A 19,155-nucleotide genomic window follows, 5' to 3' on the forward strand; every position below is an offset into this window, starting at 1 on the left:
TTTTTGGATTGGTTGATGAATTTTTGATTTACCATTGTTGATAGCTTGATGTTTTTGTTGTTTGATGATGAAAAATAAATATTTGTTGTTGGATTATCATAGTCTATTAAGTGATTTTTGATAAAAACGCTTATTAAGGACTAAATTGTCAAATTTGTAAATTGAGTGGATCAAATTGTGAAATAAATGAAATTAATGGGCTGCTAGGGACCTAAGGAATATTCGGCCAAATAGGGATTAAATGAAATTTTGAGTATTTTGTGTTGTTTTGACATAGAGACTAAATTGTGAAAATGTGAAAAGTTAGGGGCTAAAATGTAAAATGCCCATTTATGTGTTTTTAGATGAAATTGAATAAATATGTCATTAAATAAGTTAAATTTGAATTGATTTAGATCAAGAAAAGAAGAAATCGGATCTGGATCAAGGGAAGTCAAAAGTTGTTGAATAGTCGTTCCGATCCGGTCGTTTCTGAACGAGGTAAGTTCATAAGTAAATAAATGTTCTTAAATTCAAATGTATATATTATATGTTGTTGAATTGAATTATAAAATATATATATATATATATATATATATATATATATATATGTTGCCGAATTTAATTGAGCATTGAAGGACTTATTTCAAGCTTGAATTGATTTAATTACGAAGTCGTAAGCCCCAAACGTGTATCGAATACTAATGTAACACCCCAAACCCGGCCCAGACGTTATGGCCGAATCTGACGTGCCACATTGTAGTTGAAAACCCACGTTTCGTTTTAATGTTTTAAAACCATATATTTTATTGAGTTAACAAAGTGTATGGAAGTGGGCACCGGTAGGTATCCGAGATGAGGAGGTGAGCCATGAAGGTCGCTTAAGTACCAAGCTCTTTGATTGGAACCAATCCTAGACATGCCCACAACCATAGCCACACTTTGTTATATCGAGTTTAAATTTGTTTAAGTGGGCGTCTTTGATAAATCGATTAATCGAGATGTTGAGATATTTTAAAACAAATATCGTTTTGAAAACACGCCCTAAGTCTAGCCCATTTGAATAATTATTAACCAATTTTTAAAGTTATTAAAATTAAAATAATCCCGGAAAAAAAATGAAAGGAAAGTTAAAATTGGCCTTATTACAACCCAAAAGTAAATAATAATTAAAGTAATTAAAATGAAAACCAATACTTGTTTAAAGCCCAAAGATGATCACCGTGGCCACTCAAATCCTCTCCGCCCAAGTCCTCACATCAAGGCTCACTGCAAGGTTAAGGAAGGGGTGAGTTTGGAAACTCATGTGCAACAAGCCCTCTCGAGCCTAAAACAATAACGGCCTATTGGGTCTAAGCCCAAATCCAATCTCAATCATGCACTGGGCCGTAGCCCTTTTCATATTTCATATTTCATAATACTGGGCCGAAGCCTTTTCATGTTTCATATTTCATAATACTGGGCCGAAGCCTTTTCATATTTCATATTACTGGGCCGAAGCCTTTTCATGTTTCATATTTCATAATACTGGGCCGAAGCCTTTACTGTAAACGGTATGGCCCTTAGGCCCATTTCAATGTCACATATAATTTCAATGAAAGAATGCAACCCATTTGGGGAGACTACTCAACCCACCATCCGCTACTCTCCACCCGTACCAACCAACACACCATGTGGGGATTAACTCGACCCACCCCGCCAAACTCTCCACTGGCAGCATAGCTGCTTTATCATATAACTGGAGGCCTAGCCTCTTTTAATAACTGGGGCCAAAGCCCTTTCAATAACTGGGGCATAAGCCCTTTTATAACTGGGGCATAAGCCCTTTTTCACTTCCTCCATCCATATAAAAACCCAACCCAATGCATTTATGATTACCTCATGTGCATATCATACATATCATGTGCGTATCATACATTTCATGTGCATATCATACATACCATATTTATCAAAATCCCATGTATTAAAATCATACATAAACCCTAGGGGTATAATGGTCATTTTTACCTAGGGGCAAAACGGTCATTTTCATGGTATAAGGGTAATCTTGTAATTTTACCAAAAATTAGGGTTTCCATGTTTATTAATGATTACTTAACAATTCATGGGTGCAAACAGTGATTCTGGCCCATTTTTAGCGAAAACGAGTTATTGGGCCTAAAACCCTTAATGGGCCCTACTTAGCCAATTTCGTCATCTCGGCCCATTTAGCCTATATTCCATAACGGTTTTAACAGTCTTATCATGCCATATAACAGATTTCCGTTTACTACCAATTTTTACCCAAATGGGCCCGAAAGCCCAATGGGCCCTACTTCGACCCCTCAAGGCCCAACTTACCGAGAACGCCAAAAATCACACTCTTACCGTTTCCATCGTTCTCGATCATCGTCTCATCGATTCTAACTAACTAGTGAGCGTTCGCTTGCTCACAAGTCCTCGAAATGCCAGAATTTCGGCATTTCGGCTTTTCGGCATTTATCGCTTTAAGCTATGAAAAAGGGTTCGTTACACACCTGATTTGCGATATTCCTTGACGAGATCTCCTACACGATTTCTCCTATAATCAATTGTTAAATAGATCAGCTCGCAATAATTGAACCAAATTAAGAACTTTCCAATATTAGCACTTACACATTCGGCCACCATCCATAATGGCCTTAGGCACCTCACCTTTGTCGCGATTGACGACTAGGCCTAGCTACTCCGGCGATCCAAGCTACTCCAAAACGACATTACACCTTGCTGCTCCTTCAATAAATAAACGAAAAATATTAAAAGAAGACCCCATAAAGTCTATGCCCATATTCGGCCATCTCCCTAAATTAGAGAGGTTTTGGCTTTTCTTAAACTCCCTAATATTGAATTGATTAAAGCTACGAGCACTTACCAAGGTTCACTTACCCAAACGGTTTCAATCCCGTGTTAACTTCGATTCAACGCAGTCGCAGCTCTAAAACACTAGCAGAACCCGTACCACAAGGATCCTACGAATCGGCCACCAAGTCACCCAAGAGTGCTGTGCTTTTGGCTTTTGGGTCACTTTATAGAGCAATCGACTTCCTTTGACTCTTTCGGGATTTGGCTTATTGATATTTGGTTAGAAACGAGAAGAATGATAGGTTCGGCTTTTACAAAGAAGAAATCGGCACACTCAGACCCTAATGCCGAAATTAACTAGCCTCATACCCTTCTGCCGAAAATCCCCTCTCAAATCTCCCTTCCAAACGGCTAAGCTCTATCCTTCTCTCAAATCCCTAAAATCTCTCCCCTTATCCCTCCTTAATTTATGCATTTGACTTGATCCAACTCTCCTCTTTCAGAATCCACTTAGGTTCCAACACTTACCCTTCCTGCACATAAAAATAAATCCTCTTATTTGCCAACACAGGAATCGAACCCGGGACTTCCTTATGCTCCACACGCCACCTTTTAGGAGCTTAGTGGCGTCACCCTTGCCACTTTACCAAAGCTCTTTTTGTGATACATTTTACCCACAACTTAATATAAGGGCACCTAGCCGAACCCCTAACTCCTAAGTCCAAAATTTTAAAAATTCTAGGGTTTGGCCAACTCATGGGCCTTCCATAAGCCCATTAACATACCCACATTATGAATTCCATAATCACATACCAAATTTTAGAAATTTACTTAAAATATCAAGAATCGCGAAAACCCGAAAATCAGGATGTTACAACTCTACCCTCCTTATAGAAATTTCGGCCTCGAAATTTACTCGGTCCAAACAGTTGAGGGTATCACGACGCATTGCCTCTTGGTCTCCCAAGTAGCTTCTTCCTTGCCATGGTTCCTCCAAAGTACCTTCACCAACGGATGACCTCCTTCTCAACACCTTGACATCACGATCAAGTATTTGCACGAGTTCCTCTTCAAAGGTCAAATCCATTGTACCTCAATTTACGTGAATCGCACGATATGAGTTGGGTCGAACGATATCGCCTTAGCATGGACACATGGAAGACATCGTGAATGCGATCCGATTCTGGAGGTAACTCTAGTGATAAGCCACCGCCCTATTCGCAATGATTCGGTAAGGCCCAATAAACCGTGGGCTCAACTTACCCTTCTTACCAAATCTCAAGATCTTCTTCTAAGGCGAAACTTTCAAAAAGACCATGTCTCCTACCGCATATTCAATATCCTTACGCTTCAGATCGGCATAAGACTTTTGTCGATCCGCTGCCTCTTTTAACCTCTTCCTGATTACCTTAATCTTGTCTTCAGTATCTGCTACCAACTCTGGTCCAAGTATTTGCCTTTCCCCCAATTCTGCCCAACAAGTAGGCGAGCGACACCTTCGCCCATATAGTGCCTCATATGGAGCCATCTGAATACTTGCTTGATAACTATTGTTATACGCGAACTCCGCTAAGGGCAAATGGTCCTCCCAACTGCCTTTAAACTCAATAGCACAACCCCTCAACATATCCTCTAAAATCTGAATAACCCACTCTGACTGCCCATCCGACTGAGGGTGAAAAGCCGTACTGAAATCCAATCGCGTTCCCAATGCCTCATGCAACTTCTGCCAAAACCGAGATGTAAACCTTGGGTCTCGGTCTGAAATTATCGATACTGGCACACCATGCAATCGCACTATTTCCGCCACATACAATCTGGCCAACTTCTGAAGTGAGTAATCGGTTCGGACAGGTATGAAATGAGCAGATTTCGTGAGTCTATCCACAATCACCCAAACCGAATCCTTCCTAGAAGGTGTCAACGGCAACCCACTTACAAAGTCCATAGTTACCCTTTCCCACTTCCAAAGTGGTATCTTTACCGGCTGTAACAATCCCGAAGGTAGTTGATGCTCGGCCTTCACTTGTTGACATGTCAAACATCTCCCAACAAATTCGGTCACTTCTCGCTTAAGCCCAGGCCACCAATATTGCTCTCGCAAGTCTCGATACAACTTACTCCCTCCTGGATGCATAGCACAAGGTCCATTATGTCACTACCTACTGCTTAACACGCCTAACCACTAGGCGATTCCTCCTTATGTCCAGTTTAGCCCAACCTATTAATAAACCTTAATGCCCAGATCCCTAAAGGAGCAAAATAATAATTTTGCTAAAGTCTTGGTCCAAATTTTTCCCACACTTTAATTACATTGTAATTTATTTAAAAATAATAATAATAACCATAATAATGAAAATTTCAAATACGATAATATATATATATTTTCCTAATAATAATTATAATTTCCATAAATCAATAAAAATAGATACAGTAAAATTTTCTAATAATATGTTAATTTAAACACTAAATTAACAACAATAATTTTATAAATATATTTGTATCTAATAATTATAATGATAATAATTTTCATAAAAATTAAAATATTAGTAATAACATAAATATTTTATCAATATATATATTTTTTAAACACTAGTAATATTTAAAACTTCTCAATATTCAGGTTTTCTTCTATCCGAATCCCAGACTCAAAGCCCAACTCTTCTAGGCCCAATTTTTGGGGCGTTATAACTCTATCCCCCTAAAAAAAATTTCGTCCTCGAAATTTCCAACTATCAATTAACTGTATAAGTCAAACCACTATGCTACTATGATACTGCAAGACTCTGATCTAAATAATTTTAATACGACCCGAACATCTAATTACAAATAAAGAAACGTTTATCGTGCACGCATACAACTCGTAACATATGTTTAAATAAAATAAACTTGGCAATCCCGAGCTCGATGCTCCTTGGACCCACATCTACGACATGCTCTGTCTTCCTATGGCATTCACCGAATGACGTCCGTTGCGATCTTTGCAGATTGGATAGTTTGGTCGTGCCTTAACATGTTTCACGAAGCGAGGCTTGGTTTTTCGAGAACTAGAATCCTTCCTTTTCTTACACTCCAAGCACCCTGCTTGAAGCGCTTCTCTAATTTCCTTAAATTTTGTATCCAATACTTCCTCTACCACTTTCCTTACTAACTCGGCCAGTGCCTCAGTACCAAGATCTGAGTTACCGCTACCAAGTTGGTGGACTTTTCTTACCCTCGAATCCATATCAATACTCTACATTACCAGACACATATCAATTAACTACAAAGATCTCAAAAATTTTACTATTTATTCACATGTCTTATGCAGAGATAGTATTTTCAAGTTTCTATTTTCACAGAATCATAGCCTAAATGTAACACCCCTAAATACCTCCGCTCTGTTGGCCCGGAGTCGCTCCGATATAGACCCATTATTCACCGTCCCAGTACTAGCTCCAGCCACTCTTTCTAAAACCCTTAACATAGCTTGGGATAAAGCGTCATCCCCCGCAGCCCGATCATAAGACCCAGTCTCCGTTGCTTGCGGCACAGCTGGCTCCTCAACTGGCCTATGCCCCGAGGATGAAGATTCAGCTTGCACCCTTCGCGACCACGTCCATGCCTCGTCCTGAGCTCCTCTAGTACTCATATCGAATTATCGATTTATAAATTTTATGAAATTAGTATAACGTTCCACTGTTTATTAAGAAAATGTCTTATGTAGATATAGCAGTTCAAGGATTTTTCGTATCATCGTAGCCTAGCTACAGTCTCATTCCTACCATTTACAGCTCTACCCTAGCTAAAGTCTCATAGTAGGGTCTCAGCACTATTCATAATATCAATATCATATATTGTAAGGAAAATATACTTACAGACTTGGTGCCGGGGATTCAGTGCGCCACTTATTTCTCCAATCCATTTAGAAAAACATGTTTTTGATTATCGAAAATAGAAATTCGAAAACTTTGATTTGAAAACTCCCTTTATTTTGAACTCTTGATTTAAAACAGAAAAAATTTGGTACCCTTTTTACCTATATTTCTCCGCAACCATATTTAAAATGAACTTTTCAAAAACTATTTTCCAAAAATACCCTTCTTAGGCCTAAGTTTTCGAAAACATTTTTTTGGACCCGATCCACAGTAGAGTTGTTGCAACCTAGGCTCGATACCACTAAATGTAACACCCCAAACCCGGCCAGACGTTATGGCGAATCGGCGTGCCACATTGTAGTTGAAAACCCACGTTTCGTTTTAATGTTTTAAAAACCATATATTTTATTGAGTTAACAAAGTGTATGGAAGCTGGGCACCGGTAGGTATCCGAGACAGTAGGTGAGCCATGAAGGTCGCTTAAGTACCAAGCTCTTTGATTGGAACCAATCCTAGACATGCCCACAACCATAGCCACACTTTGTTATATCGAGTTTAAATTTGTTTAAGTGGACGTCTTTGATAAATCGATTAATCGAGATGTTGAGATATTTTAAAACAAATATCGTTTTGAAAACACGCCCTAAGTCTAGCCCATTTGAATAATTATTAACCAATTTTTTAAAGTTATTAAAATTAAAATAATCCGGAAAAAAAAATGAAAGGAAAGTTAAAATTGGCCTTATTACAACCCAAAAGTAAATAATAATTAAAGTAATTAAAATGAAAACCAATACTTGTTTAAAAGCCCAAAGATGATCACCGTGGCCACTCAAGAATCCTCTCCTACCAAGTCCTCACATCAAGGCTCACTGCAAGGTTAAGGAAGGGGTGAGTTTGGAAACTCAGTGTGCAACAAGCCCTCTCGAGCCCAAAACAATAACGGCCTATTGGGTCTAAGCCCAAATCCAATCTCAATCATGCCTTTGGGCAGTAGCCCTTTTCATATTTCATATTTCATAATCTTGGGCGAAGCCTTTTCATGTTTCATATTTCATATCTTTGGTCAAGCCTTTTCATATTTCATATTCTTTGGTCAAGCCTTTTCATGTTTCATATTTCATAATCTTGGGCGAAGCCTTTATCAGAAAGCGGTATGGCCCTTAGGCCCATTTCAATGTCACATATAATTTCAATGAAAGAATGCAACCCATTTGGGAGACTACTCAACCCACCATCCGCTACTCTCCACCGTACCAACCAACACACCATGTGGGATTAACTCGACCCACCCGCCAAACTCTCCACTGGCAAAGATAGTGCTTTGTCATATAACCGGAGGCCTAGCCTCTTCTAATAATGGGGCCAAAGCCCTTTCAATAAGCAGGGCATAAGCCCTTTTATAATCGGGGCATAAGCCCTTTTCACTTCCTCCATCCATATATAAACCCAACCCAATGCATTTATGATTACCTCATGTGCATATCATACATATCATGTGCGTATCATACATTTCATATGCATATCATACATACCATATTTATCAAAATCCCATGTATTAAAATCATACATAAACCCTAGGGGTATAATGGTCATTTTACCTAGGGCAAAACGGTCATTTTCATGGTATAAGGGTAATCTTGTAATTTTACCAAAATTAGGGTTTCCATGTTTATTAATGATTACTTAACAATTCATGGGTGCAACAGTGATTCGGCCCATTTTTAGCGAAACGAGTTATTGGGCCTAAAACCCTTAATGGGCCCTACTTAGCCAATTTCGTCATCTCGGCCCATTTAGCCTATATTCCATAACGGTTTTAACAGTCTTATCATGCCATATAACAGATTTCCGTTTACTACCAATTTTTACCCAAATGGGCCCGAAAGCCCAATGGGCCCCACTTCGACCCCTCGAGGCCCAACTTACCGAGAACGCCAAAAATCACACTCTTACCGTTTCCATCGTTCTCGATCATCGTCTCATCGATTCTAACTAACTAGTGAGCGTTCGCTTGCTCACAAGTCCTCGAAATGCCAGAATTTCGGCATTTCGGCTTTTCGGCATTTATCGCTTTAAGCTATGAAAAAGGGTTCGTTACACACCTGATTTGCGATATTCCTTGACGAGATCTCCTACACTATTTCTCCTATAATCAATTGTTAAATAGATCAGCTCGCAATAATTGAACCAAATTAAGAACTTTCCAATATTAGCACTTACACATTCGGCCACCATCCATAATGGCCTTAGGCACCTTACCTTTGTCGCGATTGACGACTAGGCCTAGCTACTCCGGCGATCCAAGCTACTCCAAAATGACACTACACCTTGCTGCTCCTTCAATAAATAAACCAAAAATATTAAAAGAAGACCCCATAAAGTCTATGCCCATATTCGGCCATCTCCCTAAATTAGAGAGGTTTCGGCTTTTCTTAAACTCCCTAATATTGAATTGATTAAAGCTACGAGCACTTACCAAGGTTCACTTACCCAAACGGTTTCAATCCCGTGTTAACTCCGATTCAACGCAGTCGCAGCTCTAAAACACTAGCAGAACCCGTACCACAAGGATCCTACGAATCGGCCACCAAGTCACCCAAGGGTGCTGTGCTTTTGGCTTTTGGGTCACTTTATAGAGCAATCGACTTCCTTTGACTCCTTCGGGATTTGGCTTATTGATATTCGATTAGAAACGAGAAGAATGATAGGTTCGGCTTTTACAAAGAAGAAATCGGCACACTCAGACCCTAATGCCGAAATTAACTAGCCTCATACCCTTCTGCCGAAAATCCCCTCTCAAATCTCCCTTCCAAACGGCTAAGCTCTATCCTTCTCTCAAATCCTAAAATCTCTCCCTTATCCCTCCTTAATTTATGCATTTGACTTGATCCAACTCTCCTCTTACAGAATCCACTTAGGTTCCAACACTTACCCTTCCTGCACATAAAAATAAATCCTCTTATTTGCCAACACAGGGAATCGAACCCAAGACTTCCCTTATGCTCCACACGCCACCTTTTTAGGAGCTTAGTGGCGTCACCCTTGCCACTTTACCAAAGCTCTTTTTTGTGATACATTTTACCCACAACTTAATATAAGGGCACCTAGCCAGAACCCCTAACTCCTAAGTCCAAAATTTTAAAAATTCTACCGGGTTTTGGCCAACTCATGGGCCTTCCATAAGCCCATTAACATACCCACATTATGAATTCCATAATCACATACCAAATTTTAGAAATTTACTTAAAATACCAAGAATCGCGAAAACCCGAAAATCAGGATGTTACAACTAATGTCATGACATAAGGCTTTCGAGATGTGATTTCGTGTAAGACCATGTCTGGGACATTGGCATCGTATATTATTCGTGTAAGACCCTGTTTGGGACAGAGGCATCAATATGTGATAACATATAACACCATATATAATACCATATATGGGATATGTCTTCGTATGTGATATATGTGTTTTCGAGTATCATTAACGATTTCGAATGGTTCAACGGGCAATATCAAAACGATACCAAATGTGAATTTGAGCTAAATGATTCAGGTACGTATGAAGTTTATATGTTCATTTAAAATAAGGTAAGTGAAGTTACTTAATGTTAGTAATATGAATTATATGAGAAAAGTGATTGTATATGTGTATGAGATTAGCTAAATTTGGCATATTCGAATTGAATTATATATGTTCTTGTGATGAACTATTTGCTTATGGCTTATTAAGCTTTCAAAGCTTACTTTGTGCATTCTTTTTCTGTTTTATAGATATATAAAGCTAGCTCGAGTTCGGGGATCGTCAAGGATTATCATCACACTATCTATCACTAATTTGGTATTTTGAAAGCTTGAACTTTGACATATGACATGTATAGGCTAGTTTTGATATGTTTGGTTTTGAAATTTCTGTATATATATAGCCATGCGAAAATGGCTTGATCATGATGTTAATTATGATGTATATTTGGTAATGTTATAAGCTCATTTGAGAAGTATATTTCGTGGTATATATGTGTGGTGTATTTGGTTTATTATTCGACATTGAGTAATGATTTAGTTGATGGATGTGTTTTTGCTATAATGTATATGTTCCTATAAGCTAAGTTATGAATATATTGGTAATTGTATATTGGTTGGTTATTTTGGTACAGCGTTTAAATGGTAAATAATGACAATATATATTAGGTATATTTTGTTAGCTAAATGGATAGTTATAAAGTGACAAGTTGACATTTACATTCGGTTATGAAATGGTATTTTTAACTTAAGATTTAATGGTAGAATTGGTATAAATTATGTGGTTAATTTTGATAGCCGAATAGGTGAGAAATGAATTAGTTGTGTACTTGTAATTTTGACATGATTCTAGCATATAAATTTTGGTATGTTTTGATTCGGTAATTATGCTTAGAAATGGCTTATAGGATAGTTGAATATATGATGGTCAAACATATTATTTATCTTGTGAATTAGGTATGATAAGACTTGACATTTGTATTCAAAAATGGTCCATATTGATATGGTAAATGCGCATGAATTTGTAATGTATAAGAGTAAATTTAGCCATGTCGTAATGCTAGCTACTGCCTATTGTGCTAATGAATATTATACCGTGTGATATGGGGTGATTGGTTTAATAAGTGAGTGTACAAAAATATGCAAAAATGGTACATTTAGTATTTAGTTAAAGGAATAAATTTGCACTAATGGATGTTTTAAGGTAAGCTTAATATATGAAATGAAATATAGTTGTTTATAATTTAGGTTTTCGATTGCTATGTAATTGTTGAACATATGGTTCGAATGATGTAATTATAAAGCATGCGAATATGGCTTTGATGTATGATCGTTAGTTCAAAAAGTTAGAATAGACAAATGATATGGAAATGGTTAAATTTTGAAGCATAATTAGTATAAGCGAAATGATTGATTTTTGGAGTATATTTTGTATATGATATTTGATTAATAAAGCATGATTGATTTTGGTTGGCTATATGATTCATATATGCAACATTGGTTTTTGTCAATTGTGGCTATTCAAGTTTGGAAGTGTTTATAAGAAGTTGATATAACTTTATGCTTGAATTGTATTAAATGACTGTTCGGAGCTGTGTTTTTGATCGATAATGCCTCGTTATCCTAATTCGACAACGGATATAAGTTAGAGGTGTTACACGGTCTTACACGATATGGTCTTTAACGCCATGGCCATGGACTTGTCCTTTTAGATATTCGTGTTTTAGTCCCAATGGACCCCTTTGACAACTCTAGAGACAAACACAGACTTATCATGCATCGACTCACTCATGACAAACATTCTTATGCTTACCAAACACACATGCACTTCCTATCAAACTTGTTCTTATTTTCAGAAAAAAGCCCCTCATAGTCATTCAAATTCCTAAATTTCATTTTTCTTATCAGATTTGTCACATTACACTTTACTAGTTTCAGTCTCATGCTTTGGTCACTTAGCATAGAAGTTTCCAAAAGGCATACATGCATGTGAAAGTCAGTTTAAAGACTCACCTGACTTTTACCCCTTTTTTAGCTCCAAACTCCAGATCCAAACTTCAATCGAACAATAAAAAACAATTACTATTCCAAAACATGGAAATCATCAAGATCACTCACTCATATATCCCCCTTTTTCATTATTTCAAATGCTAAAATCCCCCAAATAAAGCTTTAGGTCCTTAGCCTTATCCAGTAGAAACAGACTTACTCTTACGACATAGCATGAAAGATTATAAACCTTACGTTGACATGAACCATCCATAGGTGGAAATCTATATCAACCCTCAACTTTCGTGAAGGAATGAAGTACTTCAGATTGGTTTAGATCTAGACCAGGGAAATAATTCCTAAAAAAGGTTGAAGAAAAACTCTCATTTTTAATTTTTGACTATCTAGATATACAAACTTTGTCCTTATGAAAACTTGACACACGTCATAATCTTGCTCTATCTGTCATATGGGTGGTTTACAATTTTAGGGAAACATGTTCAACAATCCATAGTTACATGTATAAATAAATATTTTCGGGTCAAATCCATCATTCGCTCTTATACATCTCATTAAATATAACCAACACCTTAACTAGCCAAACTTGGCATACAACACCTTTCGACGATATCATTATTACTCGAAATTCCTTAACATTTTACAAAGTTCCACCTAGATATGTCTTACTTTCTGAGGCATTTTCACTCAATATCCTAATGTTAATAGTTCGAGCAATCTATCCGCCAAAGTATCATTTGGGCGGTTAGAACCACACCCCTGCTTCCTTATGACTTATTCGCCTAACTAAGACTTCTTAATTAAATTTAACACCTTACTTACCGGAAACCTATTCTGAAATACTTACTCCTACAACAACACTCGAGCACTAGGGCTTTATCGGTCGGGATTTCACACTCAATATTTGCACATTTTGTCAACTTAGTCCAAATTCTAAAAATAAAAAAAAATTATAATTTTTAAAAACTAAATAGAAAACTGAAGAAAGTGAGATGAAAGACAATAACTTTTTATACCTTAACTACATAGAAAATGTTAAAATTACGTTCCTTTTCTTTATTTTATTAATTTTAGCTATCCAAATAAAAAATAAATATTTCCTTGCTTTTCTTTTTTACATTTCTTTCCCTTACCTTCCTTTATTTGATGACTTTCAGATGTAGTATCATTAACTACTTACCAAACAAAATGATGAAATTAATTTCTCATTTTGTGAAGTGATCCCTACTTACCAAACAAAATGATGAAATTAATTTCCCGTGTTGTGAAGTGATCCCTATGCCAAACACCACGTTATCGTCAAATATTATATTTCATCAAAAATCTCAAAGGGCTTCTCAAGACTTATCTCAATCTTCCCTGTCATTATTCTATTTTCATTTCTCCTTTTTAACATTCACACCTTCCATTTTGGAGTTTCCCATATGTTTTTCCTTTCATGGATGGCCAATTTTAAGCTTCTTTTATTTGCCTTCGATAAAGCTCCCCTTTCATCATTTCCTTCAAAACCTCATCTTTTCATCCTCACAGCTTGTTTACCAATCAAAACCAAACAATACTTTGTAAATACTAAAAATGATGGAATCCCATTCTAGGAAAGTGAACCAAAAGTTCCTACTATAATCCGAGAGGCTAGAATAAAGCTACATTGCTAGTTTTACTGTTTTGTTCCTACAGCTTTAAGCATTATTTTTATAGGCATATTTTGTTGATCATTCACTTTTTCCACACTTATTTTACAATTCAATTTTTGTTAGTTGTGGCTACAATACCAGTTGAGATCTTGCTTGCTAGTATGGAACTGGAGCCACAGTTCAAAGCACCAGTTCGAGCCACTTCATTACAAGACTTTTGGGGACATAGATTGAACCTTAGAGTCTCAAATATACTTCATTCGGCCATATGCAGTCTTGTAAAATCCATTTCTACACTAGTAATTAGATCCAGATGGGCTTCATTGCCTATTACTTTTGCAACATTTGTCACTTCAAGTTTGATGTATGAAATGATATATTACAATATAATCTACAAAAGCCCTACGTGGAAAGTTACTTGGTTCTTCATTTTACAATGAGTTTTGGTCTATATAGAGATTGTTTTGAAGAAAATATTGGTGGCCACCAAGAAGTTCCAGCTTCACAAATCAATTTCAGAACATTTGGCTTTGGCAAATATAGCATTCACCGTTAGCTGCTTATCTTATTGCTTGTAACACCCCAAACTCGGCCTAGACGTTATGGCTGAATCTAGATAAGTTACATCATCTCATATGAAAAACTAATTTAAAAATTATAGCCTAGACATCGTATGATCTGAAATCTTAATTTAGCTTAGATTATATAGGTTTTAAGAAAATCACAAGTTTGACGACATCTATTTCACAACACAATCTCTTAAATATTTACTTATAAAACAGTGAAAACTTTCATAAATTTGCTCTCTAACTTTAATACTCGCATGATTTGAAATTATTAATTTTTAGCAAATCTCTTACATGTTATTTTGAAAATATTAATTTATTTCACAGAAAAACTCCTACAAATTTTAGTCAAATCTTATGTTTGAAACACTTCTTGTACAGTGAAATCACTTAATAACTTATTTAGTTTCGAAACGAAAATTTTAGAGTTTTAATTTTTGAAATCGGATTCTATGGTAAATCGTATTATTTTGCAGTTTCATATTAAAATAAAATAAAAAACCCAACGATCAAAGCAAAAACCTAAAAACAAACCAAATCTGAAAATTTAGTTCAAAAACCCAAAAGCCCAGAAAGCTTAAAGTGAGAAATCAATCTGAGCTCCTACACACCGTTTTTCCTAAGTTTGAATATCACTTGAAATGTATTAATCAAACGGGTAAGCTAGAATCTTAGTGTGTAACACATCCCAAGCAACAAGTTATATATACATGAATAAACAGATACGTTTTCAAATAAACATATTCTCATATATAGTATCAAATGCATTTCATAATCGGATACAGATGCATACTCAGATTGGGAAACAAATGCAATCACAGATCCTACCCCCATTCGCTACACACAAACTCCGTCCAACCAATCACACCAATTAGGACTACAAAAGTTCTTCCATCCAATCACATCGGGTTGTGGTGGTATGCCACTCATAAAAGTGCAGCTGAGTTGCCAAAAAATATTGTGGTTTAATTGCCAAAATTGCAATAAATAAATAGATGTCGAATGTGTGAATGTCATACATGCTATTCACAAGAAAATTTAGATCACATTAGCATTAAACACAGCATGCTATAATGTATAACATACCTCTCGTGCGATCGTAAGTTACATTAAACAAAAACAGTGCATCAAATAGAAGAATTTATAGTCATATTTATACTATAGGACCCTACAGAAGGGCTAAATTCAATTCGCATGACAGATAAGGCCATAGTGTGAAATTTCAGAAAATGAGTTTACATACTCGTATGGCCCACACAGCCTAATTGACCCAGACCGTGTTCACAGGGTCTGACACACGGCCTATTACATTACTGTGTGGTGTCGATAGTCAAATTTTTTACTTTGAGTCGTTTGCTATTTTTCAAATTTTTTGTTACACACCTAATCGTTTTTCGATAATAACACAACAGTTGCGATTCCAACACCTAAAAATGACATTCAAAATGAACTAATTAACAATCGGTACATGAAATTCAAACACTATTTTGACCATAAGTGAAAAATACAATCGGTCTGTACACAACCCAAAACAACCTTTACAAGGCACTCGATCACTTACCACAAATAAAAGTAGCAATTCTTAAAGCTCACTATTTGCCAAAGGAGTAAATGTCACACATCTGTCACCTACAAAATATCTTACAAACGATTACAACTGAATCTAAAAACTTAAATAAACCACCCATCCTTCACGTGAAAGAACGATTCATAACAAATAATAAGGAAAAAAATAGTATACGAAGCCCACCACAAAAATGGCACAACAGTAATGATGGCACAACGTAGAAACTAAACGTCTATAACCATAGCAAAGTAGAAACAAATGATAAATCAAAGTAATAAAAAGAAAAACAATACACCTAAGTTTTCCAATAAGGAAAGAAAAAATGGTAATGTGCACAAAAGAGAAAGAAAACAAAAGAAATGATGTCAAAAAAGAAAATTTCAATAATAGATAAACTGGAAACAAAAATTAGGGAAAAGAGAGAAGTGGGGAATGGGGGACGTGAGTGGGAGATTTTTGGAGAGAAATTTTGGAATAATTTCAAACAACTACCCATCTCCCACTAAATCTCTTAACTACCCACTTATTGAGTTTTCCCCAGAATTTGAATTTATCCCAAATTCTGCCACATGGGCTGCACAATGTAAGATAAACAAAGATATTTCCCACTTTGCACACACATGATTTGAATACACAACCCTAAGGTAAGCTAAAGCCTTACCACTGAACCAGCAGGCTCATTCTATCATTAATTGAACAAAAATAATTTATAAACCAAATGTTCACTGATAAAGGTTGGGGAAAAAATTAATAAAGATTCAAGGGAAGGGATTTTAACACAGGACCTCAACAACACAATCAAGAACATTTAACCACTAAACCAAATCAAATTCTTTAACATAATTTCACAACGTTTAATTCAAAAACAGGACGTGACCACTCTTGGTTTCACTACTCCATTCTTTCTAGTCTGATTTTCGGGATGTGACATCACAACTCTTGAGAAATGGTATTGATGATAAGGTTATCAGAGAATACAATGCTTTTGTCGAGTTTTTCAAGGGATCAACATAAGTTTTATAATTTTTTCATATCATATATATTTATATATGCGGGTGAAAATTATGTATTTAGAATATATATGTGTGCATTTAAATATAACATATCATAAATAATTAAAACGTAAGGTTTAAAATTAATAATAACACATGCACCATGTACAAATATTAAAATGAAAATTTTAGACTAAATTGTGAGTAAAACGAAAATTAAACACATAAGAACAATATATTAAGAATATTGAATGCACTACAATTGTTTATCATAACGTTATCATTAATCTTGAGTTGATATCGAATTAACTTGTAAAATCAACTCAGTTGAAAACTTACATAATAGTATAGTATAAAATTGACGAAGGAAATGAAGTATGCATAACAAAAGTAAAAAGTAAAGAATTAGTTAAAACAAAGGTTTGGTTTAGTGGTATAGTTAATGTTCTATTTACTCAAATAGTCAAACAGTATGTGTTTACATCCAACCATATGCAAATTTTTTATTGGTTTTTAAATAAAAAGATTCAAATACATTTAAATAATATTAGTTTAATAACAGAAAGACATGTTAAGTAATTTATCTAATCGAGTTGGTGACACCAACTCAGTTAGATAATAGTAAGTATAAAAAAAAAACACTTTGGTTTAGTGGTATAGTCAATGTTTTTGTATAAAAAAAAATAATAGTAAGTACATAAATACAATTGATGGTGGTACTAAAGTAGAGGTGTGCATGGGCCGAGCCGGGCCGGGCTCAATTAAAAATTTAGGCCCGTTTGCTATGCTCAGGCCTTGCCCGGCCCTAAAAATAGGCCTAAATTTTTGCCCACGCCCGACCCGGCCCATATTAATTTTTATATAATTTTAAAATATATATAATACATCAAAATAAATATCTTCCAACAAATTAAAAATAAAATTTAAAAAATATGTATACTTAAATAACACTAAGATAAATGCAACTTAACAAGCAAATGTATCTAAAATAATAATAAATTTAACAAATGTCTTTAAAATAATAACAAAATTAACAATAAAAAAAGTTTTATACAATATCCAAACAATAACAACAAAATAGTAGCAATATAATAGTAAAATAGTCGCAAAATAAGGAGAGAACAACAAAAAAATAATATTAACCAAAAATGCCTTACCCGAGGCCCGACTCATTTTTTAAACGAGCCTTATTTTTTTATCTAAGCCCATTTTTTGGGCCATTATTTTTGCCCAAATCTCCCCACATTTCGAGCAGGCTTAGGGCTAGGCCGAGTGGCCGGACCCATGAGTAGGTTTATAATAAAGTATGTATAAAAAAATTAAAATAAAATTTTTGTTGAGTGATAAATTTAAGATTTTACTAATGCAATTGGGGTGGGTTCAAATCCTTCTATATGCATAATATAACTTATTTTCAAATAAAAGACTAAAAATCCTTAAATAATAAAATTTATTTTAATTGTGAAAGAATATTTTATAATTTTTAACCGAGTTGATACCCAATTAAATCGTGACATTAATTTAATAAAAACTTAAATAATAATATACATAATGTTATTTGCCTAATAGTTTATTGTCATAAATTTTCATCCACGTAAATAATATTTCCATGTATCACAGTATCAATTTTCCCATAGCTTTTAACACTATTTAGTTTATGCATTAACTCACTTGACGTTTAAGAAAAAGAAATTGAAAAGCTAATGGATAAAAAAATATCCCACTGAAAATATTGTCTCCCTTCACGTTTTTCTCTTAGGTTTGCGTTTCTTTCCCCAACTAAGGTGGACCTTGTCGATCGATTGTGAAGATAGTGTTGTTTTTGAGAATTACTTTTAATAACTATTATAGAAGAATATTTTTGAGAAGTATTTTAATTTTTTAAGATTTAAATATTTAGTATTATTGTTAAAAATATTTTAAAATAAAATATTCAATTTAAATATAGTATTATAAAGTAATAAATATATATTTAAATAATATTTAAATTAGTTAATATTATGATATTTTAATATGAATATAAAAATAATTTATTATAATTTGTTATTAATATTTTAATATATGAAATATGAATTTTAAATATTTTTAAGCAATTAATATTAATTACTTATAAAATTTAATTAGAATATATAAATTATATTTTAAATATTTAAATATAATCATTAAATATTTTTAATTAAATATTAACACATTTGTATTATTTTAAAAATAA

General features: G+C 34.8%; 1 protein-coding gene across 1 annotated transcript; it reads left to right on the forward strand.

Annotated features, from left to right (window-relative positions):
• The first annotated feature begins 13,548 nt into the window (after nt 1–13,548).
• Nucleotides 13,549–14,258, forward strand: LOC108462507 (probable long-chain-alcohol O-fatty-acyltransferase 2). Its single transcript, XM_053024584.1, has 2 exons — nt 13,549–13,717; nt 13,942–14,258. Exons 1-2 carry the CDS (start codon nt 13,609–13,611, stop codon nt 14,256–14,258), a joined length of 426 nt encoding a protein of 141 aa, XP_052880544.1. The 5' UTR covers nt 13,549–13,608.
• The last annotated feature ends 4,897 nt before the right edge of the window (nt 14,259–19,155 follow it).

Source organism: Gossypium arboreum, chromosome 13 (genome assembly GCF_025698485.1).
Source record: "Gossypium arboreum isolate Shixiya-1 chromosome 13, ASM2569848v2, whole genome shotgun sequence".
NCBI classification, from domain to species: domain Eukaryota; kingdom Viridiplantae; phylum Streptophyta; class Magnoliopsida; order Malvales; family Malvaceae; genus Gossypium; species Gossypium arboreum.

What these genes read in the sequence shown, in the direction of transcription:
- LOC108462507 (XM_053024584.1), top strand. Translation starts at nt 13,609, where the DNA reads ATGTTTTTCCTTTCATGGATGGCCAATTTTAAGCTTCTTTTATTTGCC. An exon ending in TCTTTTCATCCTCACAGCTT is followed by an intron (nt 13,718 to 13,941) that starts GTTTACCAATCA and finishes AATTTTTGTTAG; the next exon opens with TTGTGGCTACAATACCAGTT.